This window comes from Peromyscus maniculatus, chromosome 20 (genome assembly GCF_049852395.1).
Source record: "Peromyscus maniculatus bairdii isolate BWxNUB_F1_BW_parent chromosome 20, HU_Pman_BW_mat_3.1, whole genome shotgun sequence".
NCBI lineage: Eukaryota > Metazoa > Chordata > Mammalia > Rodentia > Cricetidae > Peromyscus > Peromyscus maniculatus.
Genome location: NC_134871.1, coordinates 29,902,933 through 29,929,093, shown reverse-complemented (window position 1 = coordinate 29,929,093; position 26,161 = coordinate 29,902,933). Strand labels below are relative to the sequence as shown.

Here is a 26,161-nt window from a genome sequence, read left to right as displayed (position 1 = left end):
GCAAGTGCGCGATTCGCCGAGCCCGCCCCGCGCCGCTACCTACGTGGGCTGCGCTCCGAGTGGGCGAGACCATCGGCGGCGAGTGTGGAGGGGACGCCGCGGGCGGTAGGTAGTCGGGAATAACTGCCGGGGTCTTGGAGACCCTGGGGCCGATCGACGCGCTCCTTGAATCCGAGTCTCGGAGGGTCTGTAGGGAGGATGAGTGCTCCGCGACGTCGTCCTGCCAGGGCCCGCCGCCGCCAGCTTCGCTCTCCCCCCACCCCAGGCCGCGGTGGTGGCGCCGCGACCCCGCCCTCGCGCGTCGGCCCTTCCCTCTGCTAGCACCCTGCTCAGGGCGCCAGACCCAGTCCCAGCGCCAGGCGGCTAGCTACAGTACGGCGGTCCGTCACTGTCGGGGTCCCAGCCTTCGCGGGCCGGGGCCTCCGCTGCCGCGGCAGGACGGGGAGGAGGACCATGGCGTCCTGCGTGGGGAGCCGGACTCTGAGCAAGGACGATGTGAACTACAGGATGCATTTCCGCATGATCAACGAGCAGCAAGTGGAGGACATCACCATAGACTTCTTCTACCGGCCGCACACTATCACCCTGCTCAGTTTCACCATTATCAGCCTCATGTACTTCGCCTTCACCAGGTGAGGTGGGCCTGGCCGCGCGCGGGGCGCCCGAGAACAGAGGGCAGTGGTGGCAGGGAAGCTGTGGCGGGCAAGGTGGGCCGGTGTGACTGGTGGTGAGGAAGCGAGTAGCTGCTCCATGCGTGCAAGCTCATGGACACACGGCCCACGCAGCTCCTTTGCCCACCGCGTGGCTTACAATTCTCTCCGCCTACTCTTCCACCTGCTACCCCTCACCTCCAAATCCCATCTCTCACATTCGGTGCCTTGGACCACAGCAGGAGCTCATGCAGGTCACCTAGCCGGGTCACCCACATCCCTTGCTCTGCATCATTCACCACACGTCACTACCGGGACGCTCTGCTCCGCAACCACTTCATCCGTGGTCTGTTCCTAGCACACCGCATGAATCATTTCATGACTGCACCACTTTTAGGACAAACTACACACATAAAACACATCATACGCAGGCCTGGTATACAACTAGATTCCCAATGAACTCCCCTGGTATTCAGTATTTCCAGGCACACACAAACACAAGTGCATACACTGTTTTTTCCAGTGCAACACCTATTATATGCATTGCATACAATCGTCTAACATAATCTTTACTCCGTCTCAAACATCACCTCTATGCCACAGCATCAACAGTCGCTGTTGACACACATCCCAGTGGACAACTCCCATCAAGCACAGCCCAGTATCCACCAGCTCCAATGCACTGTACTGCATAGGCTACAGCTGATCACACATCACATGGGGCTGACCCCGCCCTGTCATCCATCTCCTGACATACATGCTGGAAAGAGATAATGTCGAGCAATTGTGTAGTACCTGGAGACTACTAAACCCTAACTATAATAAACAACACATAAAATGTATACAACATAACACAGCTCTCTTATTCCTCTAAAATAATATGCATATATTCAAAGCACTTCTAGTAATTGCATATGTTCATACTTTTCAAGGGTACTGTTCCTGTGGCCCCTTGACCCTAGCCAAGGAGCTAATGGATCCCAGAGCACACACACTCCATTTTTATTTATGATTTATGTTATCTGAATTACATCTTTTTAAAGAGAGGGGAGTCATATCCTACCCACCACACCATTATGGCTTCCAAGAGTGACTGAGAGAGACTGTGGTTTCAAAATTGGCTGTGGTTTTAGTGAAGTTACTTAACTTTGTTTTGAGTATGAGGGTCCATGCCTGCAGAATGAATAAAATGTTTGTATTCACTTTAGGGTTATGAAGACTAAATGAATATGTGCAAACCTGTTGAGTAGACTACCTGGCATATGACGCCCCATTAATGGTACCTTTCTTGAGTTTCCACCCCTTTCTTTTTCTTTGCGAAAGGATTAGGCAGTATAGCCTAGGCTAGCCTTGAACCCTCACTCATCTTGCCGTAGCCTAGTGTTGTGACAATAGACTTATACCACCACACCCAGCTTCTTCTGATATTTTTATCCAATAATCAAAGTCTGGGGGAAATGTGCAGAGGTAAGTTGACCAGTCACAAGTATTGAAGAAACTTCTGGTATTTAGTAGAGGAGAGGACAAAGGCATGTAATGCTACATGGGACAGTATTGTATCACAGACTAGATTGCAAATGTTTATGTTATGAATCACTTCAAAGATAGAAATAGTAGCTAACAGTTATTCTTTCTTAGGGGTGCCACTACCATCATTGAAAAGTCTACTAATATTTTGCAGATCAGAACTTCCTTCCTATAGTTCCTAGTTTTGGAGAGAACTCGCTCTTGAGACTAGTTACTGTCAGCTCATCATGTCATCTGATTTTACCACATAAGATATGCATGCTCACATAATGTGTTCAGCCCCAGTTTCCTCATCTATATGCAAAGTGAAAATATCAGTATTAACACCTCATAGGATTCAGCTCAATGCATGGCACTGAGCTAAGTGGTTAAGAAGCAGGATTTCATTGTTTGATAATGCTTTCTAAATTATATTTGTTACTGAATAGGCTATAGTTTGTTCTGGAATTGGGAAAAAAGGTAGAGGCATTGGAATATGGACTTAGTAGAACATACCTACTCGTTTCACATTAACTTCAGCTAATAGGTGAGTTTGAAATGACAGAATGGTGAGGGGGTTCTTTTGAAATGAGAAAAGCAACAATACCATCTAATGATGGTGAGAAGCAAGAATCAACCATATGTCTTTAGTATTATTGCAGATCATTTCAAAATAGATCTGTCTTTCTCCTTTCTAAGGCAGAAAGTAATGTTCTGGAATTTAATTTTATATGTCATATTCTGTCTAATGGATGCATTGTAGCAGTGAAGTGCGAAAAATGAGTGAATTTTAGCAGCTTGTCAAAGATAATTAAAAAAAAACATAATCTGAACCTTGGGCTATAGACCTTTCCAGAAGTTATAACAATTTTATTTGTTATGCTAATTTCATAAAGAAATCACAATGAGGGGCTGGAGAGATGGCTCAGCGGTTAAGAGCACTGACTGCTCTTCCAGAGGTCCTGAGTTCAATTCCCAGCAACCACATGGTGGCTCACAACCATCTGTAATGAGATCTGGTGCCCTCTTCTGGCCTGCAGTCACATATGCTGTATATATAATAAATAAATAAATAAATCTTAAAAAAAAAAAAAAAGAAATCACAATGAGGAACAAATCATACATTTTACCTTACATAAAATCAGAAGCATAATTAATAGAATCAGGAGTTACTAGTATCTATTTTTTGTAATAACTTATGATTCATGTAAATGGGATATTATAAAGATAGCTCAATTTTACTCTATGAAGATTGAAAGTCATGTTTGTTTTTTTCAAATTTTTATTTCTTTTTCTGGTGTTTTGCCTGAATGTATGTCTGTGTGAGGGTGCCAGATCCTCTGGAACTGGACTTACAGACAGGTGTGAGCTTCAGTGTGGGTACTGGGAATTGAACCCTCATCCTCTGGAAGAGCAGTGAGGTGACTCTTAAATGCCAAGCCATCTCTCCAGCCTCAAAAGTAATGGTTTCTAAAATGAAAAATTTTTACACCATGCTCTTTTGTAATGACTGTCTGTAGTGCCTTATATGAACTTATAGTTAGATAATGTTCAGTGCAATTCTCTCAATCAAACTTTTAAAATATGGCTTAATATTTGTTTTGCAAAGGCTAGTTATCTAACAGAATAGAATATTTTTTTTTGGGGGGGGGTTGTATTACCAGGATGTAAGAGTAGTGCCTGGTGAGATTATGTGCTATGAATACCCTGTACGAATTTTGGAATGTGAAGGATTTGATACCTCAAACAAAAGTCTGAGGTAAAGTTGGTTATCCAGGAGTTCTTCTGTTAGAGTTCTAGTGGGCTGAGTATTACTCAAGAGTCCTTATTGATGGGAGGTTAAGTACAGGATTGCTATTGGAAGATGGTAAAATCATTCAGAGATAGTGCCTATTGGTAGGTCCTCATGTTCACTGAGGGCATGTGCTTGGAAGGTTGCTTTTTTATACCTCACCCTGAAACTTCACTAGAAAAGTCTTACAACTAGAGGAAACCTGTTCTCTCGTCCCTACTTTAACTACAGTTATTTGACATAGTGACTTTCTAGCAGCCAAGGCTACGTAGTAAGACCCTGCCTCAAAAGCAAAACAAAACCCCCAAATTGCAATCACACATGGTTCTGCCATTGTTAACCGTGATCTGAAGGGGTGCAGTGAGTTGGCAGCCCTGTTAGAACTTGCCAACAGGAATTGTTCCTTGTCTAGATGAAATTGCCTCATTGAAAATGGCTGTACCTATGTGGTTATCTGTTCACTTGTTCTTGTTTTCTCCAGATATGGAACTAAGAGGATAGAGGATAGACAAGGGACAGAGGAGTGGACAGATGTTTGATTTGTTTTTAAGTAATGGTTTTTACTTAATTTCCTTTTAGAAAGTATACTTTTTCATTTTTCCTTGAACCATATTTCTAGCTCTCTCTCTGAGTCTAGGGGTTTCTCCCAGCCTTCCTGATTTTTCCCTCAAGACCATATAAAGACCCACTAGAAAATGCCTCCCAATACTACCAATGAGGTTGTCTTGGTTCTGCTTTCCTATATTATATCTTTTTTTCTCTATATAACAGAAACCTTGATATCTCTGGCACCAGCAATATTAATTGATGGTTTGTAGTAATGGCTCAAGAAGTACATAAATGAGGCTAGACCAACCCTAGAGATAGACAGAGTACTGTTAGGCTATATTGTGTTAGGTTGCATTTGAAGGCCAGTTAACATTGATCCTCACTATTTCTCTTTCTCAGTTATTTGAATCATTTTAAAATTAGAATTAAATAAGCATCTTTTTATATTTTTTGAACTTCTCTTTTTTTCTTTTTCTTTTCTCCTAATAAAATTGTAAACTTATTAAAGGGAAAAGCTGTATGTTTCTTTGAGGTCATCTGTAGTGAATAGGCCCTTGGGTGACTCAGATATTTATTTGGTTTCAATGGTGCCCTACCCTAAAGAGATTATATGTCAAGGAATTACTGCCTCTTGGGCTCCTCTTTAATAAATGGTGCTAATTCAGGTTGGTCCTTTCAAATACTTGTTTATTGTTTCCAACATAGCACTGTTTATCTTGTGATAGTATCCTGGTAGCTCTAGATTGGTGTACAGGAATCAGATGTTTTTACATTTCAGCTAGTTCTAAAACCAAGATTGCTTCAGTCTGCTTGTTCTGCCTCCTTGGTCCTAGCTTTGTGTTCAGTGCTGCTCAACAGCTGAGCAATCCCTGTTCCATTCAGACTAACTCTTTGCCATCCTGGGATTCACCTGGCTTATCTTTAGTAGATCTTTTGGACCTTTCTTAGCTGTTCTTCTTTGACCATTTCAAGCTTTAGCTCAGCAAACCATCAGCCCCTCAGAACGGCATACCCTCAGGCTCATTAGCTGTTAAACCAAAACTGTGATCCTGCCTGCCCCCTGCTTGATGGGTAGCTGTGTGCCTACCACCTGGGGAAAATGCAAGCTGGATATGGAGACTCTGCCTCGTGGAGTTGATTGTGTTTTCTAACTTTTGTTCCTCCATGTCTGCACACAGCATACTCTTCAGACACAGTCAACTCCCTGGCTTACTCCAGTACTGCTGTCTCTCTCTCATGGCTCCTCTTGCCCACTCACAAGATCACAGCACCTCACACAGCTCCTTTGGATGGTTCTTTTCCTGAACATCTTCATGTTCTAAGAATCACAGAGGATAACTTGTGTATATAGTTCTCAATGCCTTTTAGTATAGCTTCTCTCATTGAAATATTTGTTTCCTGTCATATCATTAAGGCCCTATATCTTTCATCCTTGGAAGGCCCAACATCTTCCATCATTGAAAGGATGAAGAATGTCCTATGCAAACTTGAAAGAAGTTCTTTAGTGGATCTTTGAGCAAATAATTCTTGACCCAGCTCTCAAATTCCTTTAAGATAGAATGAATGCATTATGAAAACTATGACATCTGGGTGACATGGAAGTGTCCCTGGTTGTGACATGGTTTATCTGATTCAAGTACTCAAAGAAAATTAGAGAGTAGGTACACATAGCCTAGAGGCCTAGATCTTGTCATATTTCTAGTTCCATGGAGAAAAGCCTTGTCTAAAGGTCATGAATGAGTGGTTGCCTAGTCTCCTGAAGACTATACTGCAGTTGCCATAGATGTCAGAAATGGAACTGACATAAAATCTGAGTCCCAAAGCTCTCCTGATTTGTCCTTTTCCTGCTCTGGTTGTCTTCACTCTGGGTGGTTTCTGCACTACTAGATCCATGTTCACTGAGTGGAGGTATTTGAAAACCTTACTAGACTACCTACTGTAGTCTCAGCAGGTCCCTGCAAGTGACCCTTTGCAGGAAAGTCTGTCAGTGGACTCTCTATGTTGGGCTGGGATCACCCTCATGTTATCCAAGTCCCACTGACTCTGCCGTATCATCTGGAACATTCTTGCCATCACCCCCACCCCCACTATATTGCACATGCTTGCTATAAACCTGCTGTGAGCACTGAAGGTCCCTTGATAGAACCAGATGGGATCTGTCTGTGCTTTTGGGAACTTAATGACAATGTTCATAGCTGGCATCTTTGCATTGCCATTGTCTGGCCAGTGCTCTTTAGCACAGGTCAAGTTTAGCAGAGAGGAGAGAGGCAAGAGGGAGAGAGGGGGAGAGGGGAGAGGGAAGGAGAAGAGAGAGGAGAGAGAGAACTTTGTACCCCCACACCTATGTGTTGGTGAATGAGAAACCTTGACCTAGAACCTGCATTCCAAAGTCCCCCAACACAGCACCAATGAAGCAGCAAATGGAAACAACAGAAGAATGTTCAGACATGTGAACTAATGAGAATGGCCATTTTGTGCTAAGTCATTTAATCTTCATGAGGACCTCATGAAGTAGAGCTTATGACTAGTCTTTATTATTATTAATGGAGGAGGAAACAGGCACATAGAAGTTAAATAATCTGCCCAAGGTCATACAGTTGGCATTTCAACTAGAGACTGTGTCACTCATCACCCACTGTGTGACTCCTACAGAGGAGACAGCTTGGGACCAGTCCTGGGACCAGGACCCATCGATAAGATGCAGCTGTGATCACCTCCCATCTTATGTGTTATGGAGACTGAGTAGGTGGTTTACTCATAGAGCCTGTAGTTTGCTCAGTGAGGCACAGAACACAGTTGATAACCATACATAGAGTCTGGGTCTTGCCTGTGAGTGGGATTGCTGGGATAACTAAGTATAGCCCTTTCTGCCAAATTCCTTGTTATGAATAACTGGAAACTATCTGTGCACCCCAATCCAAGGCTAAATTTCTCAATGACTTGGAGTTTAGAGAAGATGGACTCATAGCAGGCCTTGAAGTCTGGCCTTGTGTACTCAGGTTACCATGAGGCTAGATAAGCAGCCCTGCAGTGTTTGGGTCCTGTTGTGCATTCACACCTGTGCTCAGTGCAGGAGACACCATATCTTCTCTGTACCTAATGCATGCCAGATTGTGAAGGTGGGGCTGTGGCCTGACAAGACTCAGATTACCAACTTCACCTGTCCCCCTCCTAAAACTCACTACTGAGTTTGATTCTCCTGTTCAGGATTTTTTCTAATTTATTAAAGTCCTCATTGTCTTTCCATTTTTTGCTAATTAGGCAAATACAAAGCTGCCATTGTTAGTGTTGTTTCATCACCTTTTTTCCTGTCAGACATATTTGGTTTTGCCCAATAATGTTGCTCAGAAATTAGAGGTTACAGGTTTGTTTTTATTATTAATCATTACCATCATAATAACTACTGTTAATAACAATAATAATTACTATATTATTATTTATTATTGTTATTGTTTTGAGATAGGGTGTCTTACTTTGTCGCCCAGGCTGACTTGAAACTGCTGTGTATCCCAAGTTGGCCTCAGTATTGATCTCAAGTTCTTATGTTGATGTGTATTTTCAAGTGTGTTGACTAGTCAGTAATTATTTTTGGATTAAGTAAAATGTGTTATTGTGTCTATGTAAGTGTGTGTGTGTGTGTGTGTGTGTGTGTGTGTGTGTGTGTGTGTGTGTTGGGGGAGTTTATGTATGTGCTGAGGTCAGAATACATCTTTGTGTATGTGGAGATCAGAAGGCATCTTTATGGAGTCAGTTCTGCCTTTATGTGAGTTGTAGAGATTGAACTCAGGTTTGCACACAACCCTTTATCGCCTGAGCCTTCTCACTTTCCAGTAATTTTAAATGGAGATTGATTTGCTGATTTCTATAGACATTTATTCACATTGTTTGAAATCCAGGTTATACCAGAGGTTTGTGTAGGGAAAAATATTTCCCAATAACCTCTCTTTCAGACCCTAATGTTGAGTATTTCCCTGTTTCATGGGTGGTTGTGCAGAAACATTTTAGGTGATTACAAGCACAAATTGTAGCTTATATTTCTATACATATTAACCCTTATTTGTACAAATCCTTGCTTATCAGACTTACTATTCCAATGTTTGTTTACTTCATTATGTCTTTTTAACTCCCTGGAACAGTTTAATTTTTAGAAACTTTCATTCTTTTTTATGGCTGCCTAGTTTTCTAGACTAGACTGTAATTCTGTCTTGTGTCTAGTCTTTTGAATATATATAAAATTTTACAATGAACAGCCACTTCACATTCACAAGAGTGTGTCTGAAGTAGAGGTTCCCAGAGTAGAATGGCTGAGCCACAGGATATATGTGGTTATAAGTGTAGAATGTTACCTAGTTACCCTCCATAAAAGCTGTAAATTCATACAACTGCAATTAATGCATAGGGTGCCTGCTTACCTGTTTCTTCATAGCCTCCCCTGCTTAGATAATAAAAAAGTGGTCTCTTGGTGTTACTTTAATTTGTTCATCTCTTCCTATGAGTGTCTTTCATTTTCTGCCCATTGATAATTTCTTTACAACTCTTTTCCCCATTTTCCTGTTGATTTTGCTTTGCTTGTTATGCTTTGCTAGTTGATTGTTGAAGGAATGCTTTCCGTGTTAGAACACCTAGCCCATTGTCTTCATATGAACCACAGGTCCTTTCCTCACATGTAGATCCTCTTGGCTCCCATTACTGCTTTGGTTTCCTTCATTTTACTGCTATGCTGATTTATTATTTGCTCATGGTTTCTGTGTGTTGTGCTGTACTTTAGGAAACTTTCCACTCTGAGGTGGTTGACTTGTTTTCAATTAATCAAATTTTCTAGTAGACACCCCCCTCTTAGTTTCTAATAATACATAATATTTTGGAGTAAAGTGTGAATTATGGAATCCCCCCTTTTTTCATACAACAGTGATTAATTTTACCCTGGAGTTTAACTTGTAGCATATATATAATGCGCCTGTCAAAGTCCTTCCTGCCAACTCTTTGCCTCTGTCATGACTCACACTGACTTCCTGGGTCAGGAAAAACCCTCCCAGCAGCTGGACATAGGGGAAGCGTCATCCTTAGGATCTAGCAGCCCTGGTTCCCATGCCAACGCTGCATCTTCTAACTTCTGCAGCTGTGGGAAAGTTATTCAACCTTTCTGAGCAATTGTGTCATTTTTAAGATGTGGTTGATAATATCTATTTTGCATTTGGCTGTGAAAATTAGCAATAGTGTTAATTAACTGTCTGTCAAGTGCTTAATACACACTAGATTCTTGATAAAGAGGAGCTGTTATTGTCACCATCTCACAGCAAGGGCAGTGGGGTGTTATTTTGAATGAGGATGTTGTCTTTCTCCTGTACAGCCATTCTTCAGTGAGACCTAGTACCCTAGAAAGAGAATATGGAGCCTCCTTGCTTCAACCAAAGGGCATTGTAAGTCCCCTTATAAGGACCAAGCTGGCATTTTTAAGGTGACGTGGTGGTCAGTAAATTATTGGGGTGTCCATTAAAATAAAATTGCACAGTGCTGGCCTATGAGATTTGTTGGCTTCTGAGGTTTGGCATTGGAGTATGCTCTGTGAAGAAACTGGCGTTTGTTACACTACTTGGCACAGAGGACAGTCTAGGAAATACTGTGTGATCTCATTTCAAAATCTGTGCTCAGCCCTGTCCTAACTCTAGAAGCTGATGACTTGCTGGCAGAAACTTAGCTGCCTGCATAGAAGCTGGCATCTAACTTAACTTTTGTTTTTTAAACCAATATCCAAGGACTTGGTCCTTATCAAGGTAACTCATTATTTCATTCCGTGTTTCTTCATGTTCTGATGACTCAGACTTGTTTTTGTGTGAAAACTTTTTTCCCTAAAATTTCTAAAATTTATTTATTGTGTGAAAGAGAGAGAGAGAGTGTATGTGGGCTTGTGTGCCACAGCATGTATGTAGAGACTAGAGGACAATCTTGATCTCTCCTTCCATCTTTGTACAGGTTTGGGCATCAAAGATTTGCACACCAAGAGCCTTTTACCAACTGGGTTATCTTGCTGGTCCTTCTAAGATTTTTTTTTTATCTCTTATTTTTCCTTCAGTAATGCTTTTCACTATATAAATTCAGCTGCTGCTGTTTCTTTCTTCTCTCTCTCTCTCTCTCTCTCTGTCTCTCTCTCTCTCTCTCTCTCTGTCTCTCTCTCTCTCTCTCTCTCTCTCTCTCTCTCTCTCTCTCTCTCTCTCTCTCTCTCTCTTCCTTGAGACAGGGTTTCTCCATGTAGCCCTGGCTGTCCTGGAACTCACTGTAGACCAGGCTGGTCTTGAACTCAGAGATCCGCATGCCTCTGCCTCTGCTTCCCAAGTGTTGAGATTAAAGGCATGAACCACCACTGCTCAGTACAAATTCATCATCTTTTTTTAAAAATCAATTTTAGTTGCTTGCTACTTGTCTCCTTGTCTTTAAAATATTGCCTTCCTTTCTGTTTCATGTCGTACTTTCTGCCTACTCATTCTGAGTTTTAAAAACTGCAGTGCTGAACTTTCTTCTCCCAAGCTTCTCAGAAATTATCAATAATTCAGGAAACCTCCTTCTTGTCTTATGTTTCTATTCTCCCTTTGCATTTGCTTTTCTTGAGTCCCACATATGCTGCCAGTCAATGTCTGTCAGTCTGTCTGTTTTGCTCTTTCAACATAAAGTGTCCAACATTGTGTTTGCATAGTTCCTTATAAACTGTCAGTCTGCAATATCTGTTGAGTGTGTAGCATGTGTCAGGTCCCAAGAACGGAGGGGAATAAGTCCCTATTTCAAAGTATGCTCTGGCAAGGTAGACAGGGAACACATCAATCACTGAAGGGACCAGGCTAATCACTGGGATGATGGGGCAATAGACAGGTGATGTTAGAAAGGTTGTGCCTGGGAGGAAGGGTAGCCATTTCCTTCTTTCTCATTCTGCTTCTGCTCTGATTTTAAATCTTGTGAGTTTTTTTTCTCCTCCTCTTGATTTTCTTTTTACGGGTCACTTTCCTGTTACCTGTTTTCATTCCTCTTTCTACATGCTATAAATCCCCAGCTTCCCATTTTCAAGAGTATTTGATATAATCTTGTTACATTGCTGCCTTCCTGGTGATCTCTTGTTCCATTCTGACTTTTTGAAAATTTTCTTGCCCCTTTCTGCATCAACCAAGTGCATCTTTTATTGTTTTTGTCATCAAAAGACATTTCTCAAAAACGAACCTTGTGTTTTCACATCTTGGGTTTTTGTTTTTGTCTTTGAAGAACAGTGAGTCTCAAATCATGTTTGAATAGAATGTATGTTGGTGTTTAAGATGATTGGTTTTATTTATATATTATTTAATATAATTTTGGTGTTGGAGACGAGTTTTCTGTGTGCTAAATACTCACAGCACTGCTGAGCTGTACTTTCAGCCCCCAGTTGCCTTTCCTGTAAGAACTAGGCAACTGTTCTTAACATAAATTAATAAATTATGAGAGTGTTGGTTTTAGGAAGTGACACTAAGCAGTAAACTGTGTGTAGTGACTTCGGTCAGCAAAAGAAAATCTGCAGTCTCCAGGTGTTAGACTGTGGAAAGCATACTACTGTTTGGTTTCCTGCTTAGATCTGAGAATGAATTCTCAGTGTTTTCTATTTTCAGGGATGACTCTGTTCCTGAAGACAACATCTGGAGAGGCATCCTCTCAGTTATTTTCTTCTTCCTCATCATCAGTGTGTTAGCATTCCCCAATGGTAAGTAATGTCCTGAGCTGTTGTAGTTCTCCTATGCATCATGCCCTCCTGACTTTTTAAGATGCAAGTCATCTATAAGATGGGTTTTGTATAGCAGTCATGGGCACAGACTCTGTAGGCAGACTGCCTGTTCTGCCTCCTCTCAGCTCTGTGGCCCCCCCCCCCCCCCCCGTCCTTAAATGTGTTTCAGTTTCTCTGCTGTGTGGTGGGGATAACAGGAAGATATTGTGAGAGCTAACTAAATTAATAATATTAAATCCATGTGTTGGCTTGTTTTTTATTGGTATAAAAATACTTAGGACTATATACATCATAAAGAATGGAGGTTTTGAAACTCACAGGTTGGAAGCTGAAGTCCATTCTATGTTACTGACTTTTGGTGAGACTTCTTGCCTTTGCATCATAGTGCATTGTCTCATGACTTCCCACTAGATCCTGCTTCCTACAGCTTTCACTACCTTTTAATATTCCTACACTGGGATCAAACATGAACCCTTGGGAGCCAACCCGGTGCAAACTCTGATGCATGCTAAGCTCTTTATAACTGTTCTTTTTGTTTGTTTGTTACGTAATTGTGTTTTGGGGTTGGGGGTAAGATCTCCGTATGTATTCCAAAGCTGTCTGGAATTGGCTAGACAGCACAGGGTGGCCTTGATTGCTTGATCTTCTTGCTTTGGCCTCCTGAGTGCTGGGATCACAAATGATTATAGGCATACACTGCTGTGTCCTGCTCAGCTGTTCTTTTCCTTGATTTTTTTTTATTATTAACAGCTGTACAGTACTCAGTTACTGTTTTTCTTTCCCTCTCTCCCTGCCTCCCTCCCTCCTTCCCTCCCTCTTTCTCTCTTCCTCTCTTTCTCTCTCTCTCTTCCTCTCTTCCTCCCTTTCTCTCTCTCTCTCTCTCTCTCTCTCTCTCTCTCTCTCTCTCTCTCTCTCTCTCTCTCTCTCTCGGCAGAACTAGCTCCAATGAGTATTTATTACTTAAGCAATTTGGCACCTGCTATCACAATTATCTTTGCTGATTGTGCATTTGGATTGACCAGAAATTTGATGATTCTGGACCTGCTCTGTCAGGATTAGAGAAAGAAAGAAGCAAAACCTTTCTTGCATTCTTCTAATTAACTCATACCTTCCCTCTGAAGTGTTCCTTATAAATTGCTATATTTTGTTCTTAATTCCTTTCCATACCTCCTTTCTAGAATATTCTGTGCTTGTTCTCTGAACCCATTTCTTTCTTTCTTTCTTTCTTTCTTTCTTTCTTTCTTTCTTTCTTTCTTTCTTTCTTTCTTTCTTTCTTTCTTTCTTTCTTTCTTTCTTTCTTTTTGAGATGGGGTTTCTCTGTGTAGCTTTGGAGCCTGTCCTGGAACTCACTCTGTAGCCCAGGGTGGCCTCGAACTCACAGAGATCCGCCTGCCTCTGCCTCCCGAGTGCTGGGAATAAAGCCGTGTGCCAGCACAGCCTGGCTATCTGTACCCATTTCTAAATGTTCAGTATATTGTATTTTTCTCACACCTCTGAGTTTTTGGCAGTCTTCCTTATGGGTTATGCAGCAGATCTTCTCAGATTTTAAATGGTATCCTTCAAGATGTATTTATCATGTGGGTGCCCATGCTTTGATAGATTGCTATGTATGGCATAGGAATCTCATTCTGAATGATACTGTGTGGTGGTAATCTAATTGTACTGAAATGTGATTTTGATTGTATGTTAATAAATAAAGTTGCCCGGGGGTCAGAGCTATTTAGAGCCATAGCAAGAGTGTGGCGGTGGTGCACACGCCTTTAATCCCATAGATCTCTGTGTGTTCAGGGATACAGCCAGCATTGGAGACATATGCTTTTAAGACCTAGGGGGCTGTACATACAGACAGTGACGAGGCAGTCACATGTTTGGGTTTACAACCAATGAGAAGGCAGAATAACAATACTGTAAAAAAGCCGTACAGACAGGAAGTAGCTCTCTTTTGGGAAGCTGGGACACCGCAGGCGGAAGGGTGAGATTTTAGCTCTGAGCTCTGACCTCTCGGCTTTCTCTTTTGCATTGTTTCTGTGTTTCTTATTTAATAAGACAGTTGGTTACATCAACAATACTGCATGGTCTATGACAAAGGCCTTTAGGTTTCCCAAACTGATGGCTGAAACCTGTAACCACCAGGGTCATCATCAGAGGTCGCCTGCCTGGCCCTGTCTGCCTGGCTTTCAGGCCTGGGTCTGCATCTTCCTTCCTCAGCCTTGCTCCAGTCATCTCTCTTATTAGGTGCATTATATGGGGCCTTCATCTGGCTGTGTAATATGTTCCCCTTCATTCTGTTTCTTTTCTTTACTGTCAGCTTTTCTTTTCCCATAGTGTGGACTTGGTTGACCTATGCATAGCATGCTTTGGATATTGCAGAAGGCAGGTGAAGGTTAGGTGTGGTGCTACTCTGCTACCTGCAGATGGTCTATGATTGGAAGAAGCTAGAAGATTGTTCTGAACTTCCCTGTGAAGAGATAAAACAGGAGATGCAGATGTCTTTATAATAACCTACACTTCAGATAAACAACACAGGCTCAAACCCATTAACTAATTAATTAACAATAACTAAATAACTAAAGAGCTGCATTAATCATCCAAACACCTCTTAAATGCCCCTCTTCCCAACACCACCACAGCAGCAGTCATCCAAGGAAGCAATCAGATTTCAGCATGCATTTCCAGAGCTTCCAGGGGACAAAACTTATCAAACCATAGCATCAGGAAGGCAGGCTGTGGGATTTTCTTGAAGCCATGCTTACATAGCACACATGTTTACATAATTTGTTTTCTAAAGGTCACTTGTTCACACTTTATATAGGTTGTAAAACTCATTTTTCCATGTGGAAGAATGCTTTAGAAGTAGCCTAGGGTCTGGAACGATGGTTCAGTGGTTAAGAACATCTGGCTGCTCTTCCAGAGGTCATTAGTTCAATCCCCAGCAACCACATGGTGGCTCACAACGATTTATAATGAGCTTTGGTGCCCTTTCCTGGCCTGTATATACATAATAAATAAATAAATAATAAATAGATAGATAAATAGATAAATAAATCTTAAAAAAAAAAAAAAGAAATAGCTTTGGGGGTCCCTTCAGAGAGTTTGCAGCCTTTCCCTGAGCTCTAGCTTTCAGGCTGCTGGCCTTCCCAGAAGGCACTATAGAAGGGTACATTCTCAAGCAGAGTATATATTACATGACTCATCTCTGGCTCTAGTGTTGTTACCTTACTCTGTTCTTCTTACCCTTGTCTCATGTTCCCAAGTGAAGTAATGAAAACGAATGTGAGAATGGGAGTCCCAAACTCATGTTTTCCTTCAGAGACATTTGGGGACATGCCTTCAAGTATAGCATACCCCTTTATAGGCATTTGTCCTTGACCTATGAAAAGCTGTTCCAAATGCTTGTATGTAAGTCAGTCTGTGTTCATGACCATGTGCTGCATCTTGCATTTGTGAATTCAGATACGACACCAGTGTGGTAGTTTTGGTCTACTCTTATAGACAGGGCTCTGATTTTTGTTTTTTCTTTTGTAGGGCCTGAGTAAATTGAGTACTAGAAAACCCTCCTCGGAATAGCTTAAAGGATAAGGGGATTGTTGACACTTACATAATGTTGAGTTCAGAGAGGCCCTTGAGCTTGGATAATGCAGCAAGTGGCTGTAGAGTCCCAACTGTCTTTGTGAGTGGTTAACCTTGGGCCTCTCCACCTGGGTGGTCTTCAGCTGACACTCAGGGTGAGTATTGTCCAGCAGCAGATGAGCTTAGGTGGTTTTCTATGTTGTTATGAGTGAAACAACTTGTTTTAGATTTTCAAAAATCTTTGTGTGTGTAATGGGTGTGCATTTATGTGCCCTTGTTGATATGGGTGGGTGCAGGTCAGTGATAGCCTTAGGTGTTGGCTCTCTTTGTTGTTTACCACTGTGTATGTCAGGGTATGTGGCTTGTGAGCTTCTGGAGATTCTTCTGTCTCTGCCTCCCATCTCAGCATTGGAACCCTGAGATTATAAATGTATGCTGTTGCAATCAGCTTTCTGGGATGTGCATTTAGGTCCTTATATCTGCCTAACAAATGGTTACCCACTAAGCCACCTACCTAGCCTCCTGCTTTTGATTTTTGAGACATGGTCTAGTTATGAGGCCCAGGCTGGCCTTGAATTCCTAATCCTCTTGCCTCTACTTCCTGTGCTCTTAGACTATAAGCTTGTGCCATGACGCTGAGCTTGAAAAATTATTTCCTAGAAGCTCTTTAGTGTACTTGTTCTCAAGTCTTTTGGGTTAGAATTGGGGCATATAATTCTCTTGCCTAGTCCTGAGGACAGGGATTTATAATACCCAGAGGCCAGTGGGCATACAGATGTCTAATAGGTGTATACTGACTGAACATTTTCAAGGGATTAGGATTACCTCTGGTGGTTTAGGGTGTACCTGAGTTAAATGGGAGAGGGGTGGACACTCACGGGAATCCCTTGTCAGTGGGTGGGTGTGGCAGGATTCGGTTCCTAGGCTTCTTCCTAGCCCTGTAGGGAGATGTCATTCTATAAGGAAGTGTAGTATAAGAGCCCTTGGGAGGTCAGGGAAGGAGGCGTATGGTGTCTACTTCACATCCCCTACGATGCACCTCCTCCTTTGCTAGTCTCCATTCTTCTTTGTTTCCTTTAACAAACAAACAACAACAAAACCTACAGTTAGTTATGAGACTTCTTAGAAGAGGACCTTCCAGTGGCTCTTCTAGTTTTTGTGGGCCCTGGGTATATTCTGTAATAAAGACCTTCCCTTGACCCTATGATCTCTCATGACTGTGCATCTCAGTGACTCTAGACTTGACTGAGAAGCTTCAGAATCTAACTGTACTTACACTATTGGCAGACTGTGTGGCTGAATGCAGACTGCTTCATCATTCTAAGCCTGTTTCCTCATCTTGTTGTTCCTCAAACCTGCTTACAACACCTGCTTGACATGATTGTTTTGCGCATTGGATATTAAACAAACAAACAAAACCAGGTTGTACTCTGCTACTTCTACATTGAACCCTACTTGGAGCCATCCTTGCCATGACCTTCAGTTCCCATGTGAAGATGCCACTGACCAACACTACCTGTGCTGGCTGGAGCTGGAGAAACACTGAAGATAGCTGTGGATCCTTCCCTGTTTTGTCACCAGCTCCTAGGGTCAGTTCCAGCAGTGGGCAGCTGAAGGTTGATCCTATGCTGTAACAGGCTGGGAAGAAAGTCCTGCCTGGCATCTCCCTTTTGGCATGTTTTTCAAGGTAAAGAAGACTGTTTGAAAAGGTGTGGGAAAAGAAAAGAGAAAATTAACAGTGGAGAGCCTTTCTCATTGTTACCTGTATGTAGCTCAACAGAGCTTTCTTTTCTGGCTCAATCCAGTTTATTTTAACTTCATGTCCTCTCTTTGCAGGTCCATTTACTCGACCGCATCCAGCCTTATGGCGAATGGTTTTTGGTGAGTCCCATTAGTAGATGACAAAATTCTTTCTACTTTAAAAAATTTTTTCTCACCAGGCAATGGTGACACACGCCTTTAGTTCCAGCACTTGGGAGGCAGAGGCAGGTGGATCTCTGTGAGTTCAAGACTAGTCTGGTCTACAGAGGGAGTTGCAGGACAGCCAAGGCTACACAGAAAAACCCTGTCTCAAAAAAACAAAAACAAAACAAAACAAAAATCTTTTCTCTGTGTATCATGATAGTGGTTTTATATTGTAGCTTAAAAACAAAACAAACAAACCAATTTTTTAGTGTACCTAATACAAAAAAATGTTGCTAAGATTCTTTGATCAAAAATAAGTGGTTGGTGATACCACAAATTCTCACACATAGATAGGTACCCTTTCCATGTGCCTGCACTAATGCTTTTATTTCGTATTTCAGAGCTTGGCTTCAGCAAAGGCCCCTGTTTTCTGACTTGTTTCCTCTACTAGTGCAAGCTCAAGGTCATGTTAGGAACACGTTTGTCTTATCTGTGGAAGCCCAGCAGTGCAGTTTCTAGGAATTTGGAAAAGAGAAACCTCTTCTGGTATACAGAGCCTTCATCTGGTCTGGTTTTGTTATTAAGCTTATAAATATTGAGTCTTATTGTTACTTGATTCTGAAATTCAGAAAGTCAAATGGCCTGAGTGAGCGTAAGATAAATTTTTAATACTTAGAATGTTTTTCTTCAACCTGCCCAAGTAAGCCATACAATAAATTATTGTAAGTTAAGGCAGTTTAACCATGCTTGGAAATGTAAGAGGATATTTTGCTAAACTTGCCCTCCTTATTACATCCTTCAGCTAGAAAAGGTATCTCTTCATCTTTGTTTTTTGTTTTGTTGTTTTGAGACAGATCTGTGTAGTTCTGGATGTCCTGGAACTCACTATGTAGATCAAGCTGGCCTTGAACCTGTAGAGATTCCCCTGAGTGCTGGGGTTCTCTTCATCTTACCAGCTCTGTTCACTGAGTATGTGACAGACTTGAATACCTAGGCTATCCAGGAGAATAAGACAATTAAGACCTTGTCCTTGGGAGCTTCTCTTCCAGCCAAGGACCAGAGGACAACAATAGGGAGTAAACTATTAATCAATAGTCAGAAATTGTTACTAAGCACTAGCTCGTTCAAGCTGGGTGAAGTGACAGTGACCAAGTGGCTGCTTCCACTGGAGTAATGAGGGGAGGCCTGAGGGAGTGACTCAATCTAAAATTTGGATGCAACTCAAGGTCTGTGAATGTAGCACAATGGGGGAGCAGGGCCTTAGGTAAAGAGGCTGCTAAGGTGGTCTCATGGCTGGAAGTACTTGGCATTTTACAGGCTCAGGTAGGCAGGGAAGAACAGTGAGCAAAAGAGCAGAGAGCCAGCATAGATGGAAACATTCAGGCTTGTGGGTGGGGTGAAGAGTGTGGTGCAAAGGACATCAGGAACATTTTCCTAGGATTTTATTTACTACTTGAAAAAAATATTCCTGGGGCTACAAAGGTAGCTCAGTTGATAAAGTGCTTGCTTCACAAGTTTATGGACCTGTTTACCCCCAGCACCCCAAGCCTTCCCCAGCATGCATGCTTACACACACACACACACACACACACACACACACACACACACACACACACACACAATTTTTGCTGTAGTAGCCATGGTTTCATAGTCCTCAATGCCCAGCCCCAAACTGTAGTCTAAACATTTCTGTGTCATAGGTCATTTTTTCTCTCTTAAAAGAATTGTTCAACAAAGATTGTAATTTTAAAACATTATAGTGTGTGTGTGTGTGGGTTCATTAAAGATGAAAATTTATAAAACTGGTATATAAATTGCAAACCCAAGGTAGTTCTCATGTATCAGAAAATTTATGTTCCTTGGCCCTGGGATGTGTGGCTGTGTTGGCCCTGCTGGAGGCCTCAGTGCAGTGTTCCCCTTGGTGAGTGGAGAGGGGCTGAGCTAGAAGGCCTGGGGCTGCAGCCCTTGTTATGGATTCATTCCGGATACAAACATCCTCTTCTCCAGGGTGGCTGTTTAGAGATCAGAACTAAGCCAAGTTTATGATTCCAGGTGATAAGTTTGACAATGTCGGGATGCCCTGCATCACCAATCTAATTCCAGTAGGCCTAACAGAAGAAATGGCAGTCCCTTCTGGTGACGGGGTAGGGAGTGTCAAGTCTTTTAGAAAAGTAACATACAAGCTTTTGCCTTGTAGTGTATTAGTGGCTTCACTTTTTTGTTTGTTTTTTGTTATTTGTTTGGTTTTTTGGAGACAGAGATTCTCTGTGTCTCCCTGGTCATCCTGGAACTCACTGTATAGACCAGGCTGGCCTCAAACTCACAGAGATCCTCCTGCCTCCGCCTCCCAAGTGCTGGGAGTAAAGGCATGTGCCACCACTGCCCAGCTGGATTTACTTTTTTAAATGACATGGTGTTTTGTTATTTAGGATAGCAATTATGATAGGTATGACAAGAAAATAGTACTTGTCAGGGCTAATGTGAAGGATAAGTCTCAGATAGAATATGAAAGTGTGACCCCCGTAGTCTGTTCATTCACCTTCATAAAACATTGTTTTGTTCATCTTTTTCCCCATTGACCTTGGAAGGAAATTAATCCTGTCACTTCAACACCCCTTAGTTCATCCCCCTCTCTACCATCACCGCAGCCTCACAGTGAGATATCTCTCTTCAGGGACATATTTTCATGGCCTTTCTCTACTTCATGTTCCCCCAAACCCACCTTACACATTATCTGGCTGCTGGTCCTTCAAGGCTTAGCTTAAGTAGCATTTCCTCAGAGAGAAGAATCCCTCTCAACCTGAGTTAGGACTGTGTGTCAGATCCTCTCACCCAAGAAAATACCTGGCTATGATAAATTCTCAAAAGGCTACATTGTGATATTCATGAATAGTCTAACTCTAAGCCACTTGGTCTAATGTATGTCTCTCCTAAACTTGACCTTATTTTGTTTCCATCAGGCCTCAGTGTGCTGTACTTCCTCTTCTTGGTCTTTCTCCTTTTCCTGAACTTCGAGCAGGTTAAATCCCTAATGTATTGGCTAGATCCCAATCTTCGATATGCTACAAGAGAAGCGGACATCATGGTATGTACTTGTTAGTGGCCCTGTTGTGAATTTGGTAGGGTCCTGGGTACAGGATATAGAGTCCACATTTTAAGTTGATCCCTTTCCTTATTTCCTGGGTGTATAGCTAAAAACTAGATCTCAGGGTGCACTGTTATGTGGATTTTCCAAAGCGATGTCATCCAGGAAAATGAAAACCTCTCATGAAACAAGGGCATATGCTAAGAGGAATACACATACTGCACACACTCCCATCACATGGCCTTGGTCCTGAACTCTGCTTGTATCATTTATCTGTTCTGCAAGGTGAAAATGTTAATGCATGTGGTAGATGGGGAGGGCTTATTATGAACTGAACAGAGTAATGATATCTAAGCATCCCACAAGACCTGCACAGTGCTTGGCACACACTGGTCTCTTCAGCTACTGCTGTACCAGTCAGGGTCATGCTTAGTACTTCTGCTATTGTGCCTGAAGCCTGATGGTATAGTCCTTCTACCTGCATGCACAACGGGGCAAATTTTATTTGTTATGTATTTAGAACACACATATGTGAACCCTTTTTAGTGTTAGCTAGAACAACTATTATTTTTACTTTCTTTTATTGATAAGACTATATATTTGGGAAGAAAAATCTTTATACTCACAGCGATCATTTCTGTGATGAGATGTGGTTTTTGTCCAAACTATTCAGTTCTCCATCTCTTCTGACACCAGCCACACTATGTTCATGAATTGTTAGTCCCCATAACTAAGAAGTCATTCCATGTGAGTCACAAGCCTATATTGCCGCTTGTGTTTCTGAATACGCAGCCACACATAGAAGCATTGCACTGTCTTCATGACTTCAGCCTGCAGGACTCAGGGATCCATTTTACCAATTTATTTAAAGGGATATGGTATGAGATGCAGATGAATGGCAAGAGAAGAGGTACTTGATTTGATGGCTGGCAGGGTTCCAAATGCAGCAACTTCAGTCCCTTTAGAGGTAAGGTATACCACAGTCCCAGCATGCAAATGTGTCACTCTCCTCAAAGCTCTCCAAACCCTACAGTTGAAGGGCTTTCATGGAGGTTTTGTCACAGGATGCAAGGTGGGTCTGGAAATTTGGTTTCTAATACTTCTTTGTCTTTTAGTACTGAGCTCTCACCTGCCCAGGAGCTACCAAATATTGACCTATTAGAGTAGGAGACACTCCAACACTCTGAAGTTTCCGAGGCATTAGGAACTCCTTCTGAAACAGGTCAAAGACCACTAGTACAAAAGATCTCAGTACCCTTTCTCCTCAGGAAACTGCAAGGGAGTCAGGGGCTAAAACCAAAGTCAGTAGCTATTGCTTTTTACTCTGACATTGTCTTTTAGTGTTTTGAATGCCTACTACCCAACACAGGTTGAAGGAAAAGCTGTGGTATTCTGGAGAAAGAATAGGCATTGGAGCACAGACATTTGCTCTGTCAATTAAAAAATAACAAAGAGCTTAAAAGATAAGGAAGTAATCATCATCACAGAATGGCTCAACCTTTTTGGGATGATACTTCTAAATGTTTATCTTAAGTTTTCTAGGGTACACAGCGAAAGCAAAAACAAGAGGAGAAATTATTTAGAAGCCTGGTTAGGATTTCTCACTCTCAAGGAAAAGAATAACAAGGATAACTTAATTGTTTGTGATGATGATGATTATGTTAACTTTCCATTGTGATTACAAAACATCTGGGAGAGCTGGATGTGGTGGCTCAAACCTTTAATCCCAGCATTTAGGAGGAAAAGGCAGGCAGATCTCTGAGTTAAAGGCCAGCCTGGTCTAAGTAGTGAGTGGTAGGACAGCCAGCGCTATGTAGTATGACCCTGTCTCTATTTATTTTGCTGTTTCCGAGGTTTCAGTCTGTTTGGTTGGCCCTGCTGCTTTGGGCCTGTGACAAGGCAGAGCACCATGGCAGGAAAACTGTTTACTTCATGGTAACCAGAGAACAATAAAGGACCAACATCCCACAATCCTCTTGGAGTACATGTCTCCAGTGGCCTAAAGCCTTTTTCTAGGCTGCACCTCTGAGAGTTTCTACCACTTTCCAGTAGCCTAAGTTGGCAACTAAGCCTTTAATGTAAGAACCTTTGGAGAATATTCAAGACTCCTGCTGTAGCAATAATTCAAATGATGATTGTAGTTTATTCTGCTAGACACTATACTGGACATTTTATATATTCAATATAATCCTCACACACAGGTCAGCTATTCATACCATTTTACAGAGGAGGGAAGAGAAACTTTAATGCTGTCTTGCTCAAAGCACAAAGCTCTTTGTGCTTCAAAACCTGTACTTTTCATTCTGACTGTGCTTCAAGTGTAGCATTATAGTAAGGATGGTCATGCTCATAGCAGTCTTAGAAGTGGAAGAAAGGTATATTGTAGATAAAATATTATTATGGTCAATCCACGTGAGTCTATTAAATGGGTAAAAGAACTTATTAAGATATAAATTGAGGAAATACACTCACAGTTACAGAACAGAGTAGACAGCAGAGGTCATCATCCTCTGATCTGACCGGGAGCAAATCCACCTCGCAAGTATGAGCAGGGAGAAGGGGCATATGAGCCTTCTCCCTTTCCTTATAAGAGGTCATGTACAAGGCAGGAAGCACCGCCTCCTTTGGGCCATATAGCCCAAGGTCATGGGCAGAGCAAATACCACTATAAAATATTTTCTAAGGCAGCTTTTTTAGGCTTGAGCAAAAGAAAGCTGACTCAAAGGAGGTTGTGTTGATGTTTCTGTCACAGGCCTCATGGCCTTTGGGAGCAAGTTGAATCCAATAATGTTTGTGACACTTCTTCAGAAATCTAACACCACAGTCATAGCTCCACAATAGCTGCAACTAGCTTTTACAATCTTATTTCTAGTGCTGTATCAGACAAGGTGTGCAGCTGTTTTCAGATTCCAGAGGTCTGGGTAATGTGGCCCCCATAATCTCACAGGGAGTGGCACTATTAGGAGGTGTGACTTTGTTGGAGTTGGTATGTCCTTGTTGGAGGAAGTGTGTCACTTTAGGGGCAGGCTTTGAGGTTCCTATGCTCAGGATACTGCCCAGTGTCTCAGTTGGCTCCCTGTTGCCTGTAAAATGTAGGACTTTTAGCTATTCCTCCAGCACCACATCTGCCTGCATGCTGCCATGCTCCTTGCCATGATGATAATGCATGGAACTTCTAAAATTGTAAGTAAGCCACCCCACATAAATGTTTTTTTTAATAAGAGTTGTCATGGTCATGGTATCTCTTCACAGCAATAGAAACCCTAAGACAGATGGGATGCCACCCTCCTGCTCCATTCTTATTGTGGTGCTACATCATAGTTAGTGCCATTTTTGTTATCATCCATTGTTCAACTAACTTCAGATCAAAAATATTCAGAAGGGAAAATTACCACTTTACTAAACATGTACAGGCTATTTTTTTTGTCATTATTCCCCAAACCATTCAGAACATTTGTACTGTGTTAGGTAACCTAGAAATGACTTAAAGTATATAAGAGGATGTGCATAGGTTTTATGCAAAAACTCGTTTTATATGAGGGATATGTAAATCTGGTATCCTTCGTGTATTCTTGGACCTATCCCTTGGGAGAGAGGAGGCAGCCAAACTGCTGTGCCTACTCTGCAGCAAGGACCTCTGGGGCCTCTGGAAGTGATTAATTGAGGGCCTCTGGAGGTGATTCATTGGTTAATCTACTCTTTAAAATTCTAATGCCAGGATATGCAACTTTGCTCTTTATAGTTTTTTTAAATGTCTTCCTGTAATGAAAGCATAAATGTATGTTCAAATCCCCCAGAAGCACTTCCAGCTTATGATTATGCTAAGAGTGGCCACTGAAAATAGACACTCCCAACCTAGGCCCTTATCTAGTCCTAAGCAGCCTATTGCAGAGTAATCACAGGGTGAGAGGTTGAGGAATCCTGGGCTGGTGGCACCTTGTCACTCTCCTTAAATTAATAGACAAGTGGCTTTAGCCCCAGGTTTTTTTCTGTCAGCCAGGAAGACCTTGTAACAAGAACACATTGCTGCAGGATCTGGGAACTTGCCTCTAGGATTCCTGCAGTGAATGAAGAGCTTGAAAGGACTCCAGCACTCATACATTTCCTGTTCAATTTAGAAAAGTCTTTTATAGCAAAAGGATTAGAGTAACTTGTCAGTTCATAAGTGAGTTGGTATAAGGAAGGTTTTAGTTGGTAGTTTCTAAATGACAGTTGCAACACTGATAAAATGGGAAAGAAAGTAATTTGGTAAAGCTTCAACATATCTTTAAAAAGTGATGTCACATGTACCTGGCCACTGAGAATAAAAGCTAGCAACGAAACATAGGGAATCAAGTACACTTGGAAATTTAAAAACACTTTCTAAAAACCATGGGCTGAAGAAGAAATCATGGCTGGATATTTGTAAATTCCTAATGACAGTGAAAATGCTCAGAAGATACAGCTGAGGAAGATAGAAAGCCTGAATTGCTTTATTGGATAAGAGCTGACCTACTCAAAGGGAAGAGACCCCACCCCAAAATGTATTCAGTATTACATAAACTCAAAGCTGAAAGTTCTCAAGCACTTAAGAATGTTGGTTCCATTTCTACTTTTAGTTTTGAATATATTGTATATTTCTAAGTAATTTTAAATCTTATATTTGTTATGCAAGCAGTTATCATGTTTGAACTTTTTATGTTAACCAGGAATATGCTGTGAACTGCCACGTGATCACCTGGGAGAGGATCGTCAGTCACTTTGATATATTTGCGTTTGGGCATTTCTGGGGCTGGGCCATGAAGGCCTTGCTGATCCGTAGTTATGGGCTCTGCTGGACAATCAGCATCACCTGGGAGCTGACAGAGGTAAAGCATGGATGGGGGATCCCTAGGGCCATGCAGTCACAGTGTATGTAGGGGAAGCTGTGAGTTGTCTGATGGAAGTCAGTCATTTCATCCTTCAGCCCCTGATGTACAAATTAAGACTTATACCATCCCTTGACCATACTGTATATTTTTGTTTAAGAAGCAAAAACTAAACAAAACTCTGTGTTCTTAAGGACTTGTGCTCCTTTGTGGTAAGTCTTAACGAAAAACAAATGATACAAATGAAGTTGGTGTCCAAAGTGAGAGAAAACGATATTAAAGAGGAAATCTGTGTAGGAGTGAGTCACTTGCTCACACACCAGCTTTCTTTTTGAGATCTGTGGAATCGGTGTTCTGTATTACTAGAGCAGGTGTTGTGTCTCTGATCATGGTTTCCCAGTAGAGCCCATTACCTGTGATCCAAAGTTAGTGCCAATTAATTAATGAGAGGTACCCCCTGAGAAACTATTAACAAAATGAAAGTTGGAGAACTACTTCCAATTAGTTTTAAATTTATTA

At 41.8% G+C, this 26,161-nt stretch overlaps 1 protein-coding gene across 1 annotated transcript in view; it reads left to right on the top strand.

The window, feature by feature from the left end:
• Window positions 1–20: 20 nt before the first annotated feature.
• Window positions 21–26,161, top strand: part of Ptdss1 (phosphatidylserine synthase 1) — a 69,739-nt gene continuing 43,598 nt past the window's right edge. The window contains exons 1-5 of the mRNA XM_006977624.4: window positions 21–632; window positions 12,123–12,214; window positions 17,642–17,686; window positions 20,671–20,795; window positions 25,484–25,642. Of these exons, the coding sequence (XP_006977686.1) occupies window positions 454–632; window positions 12,123–12,214; window positions 17,642–17,686; window positions 20,671–20,795; window positions 25,484–25,642 (600 nt within the window). The 5' untranslated portion in view covers window positions 21–453. The remainder of the gene's footprint in view (window positions 633–12,122; window positions 12,215–17,641; window positions 17,687–20,670; window positions 20,796–25,483; window positions 25,643–26,161) is intronic.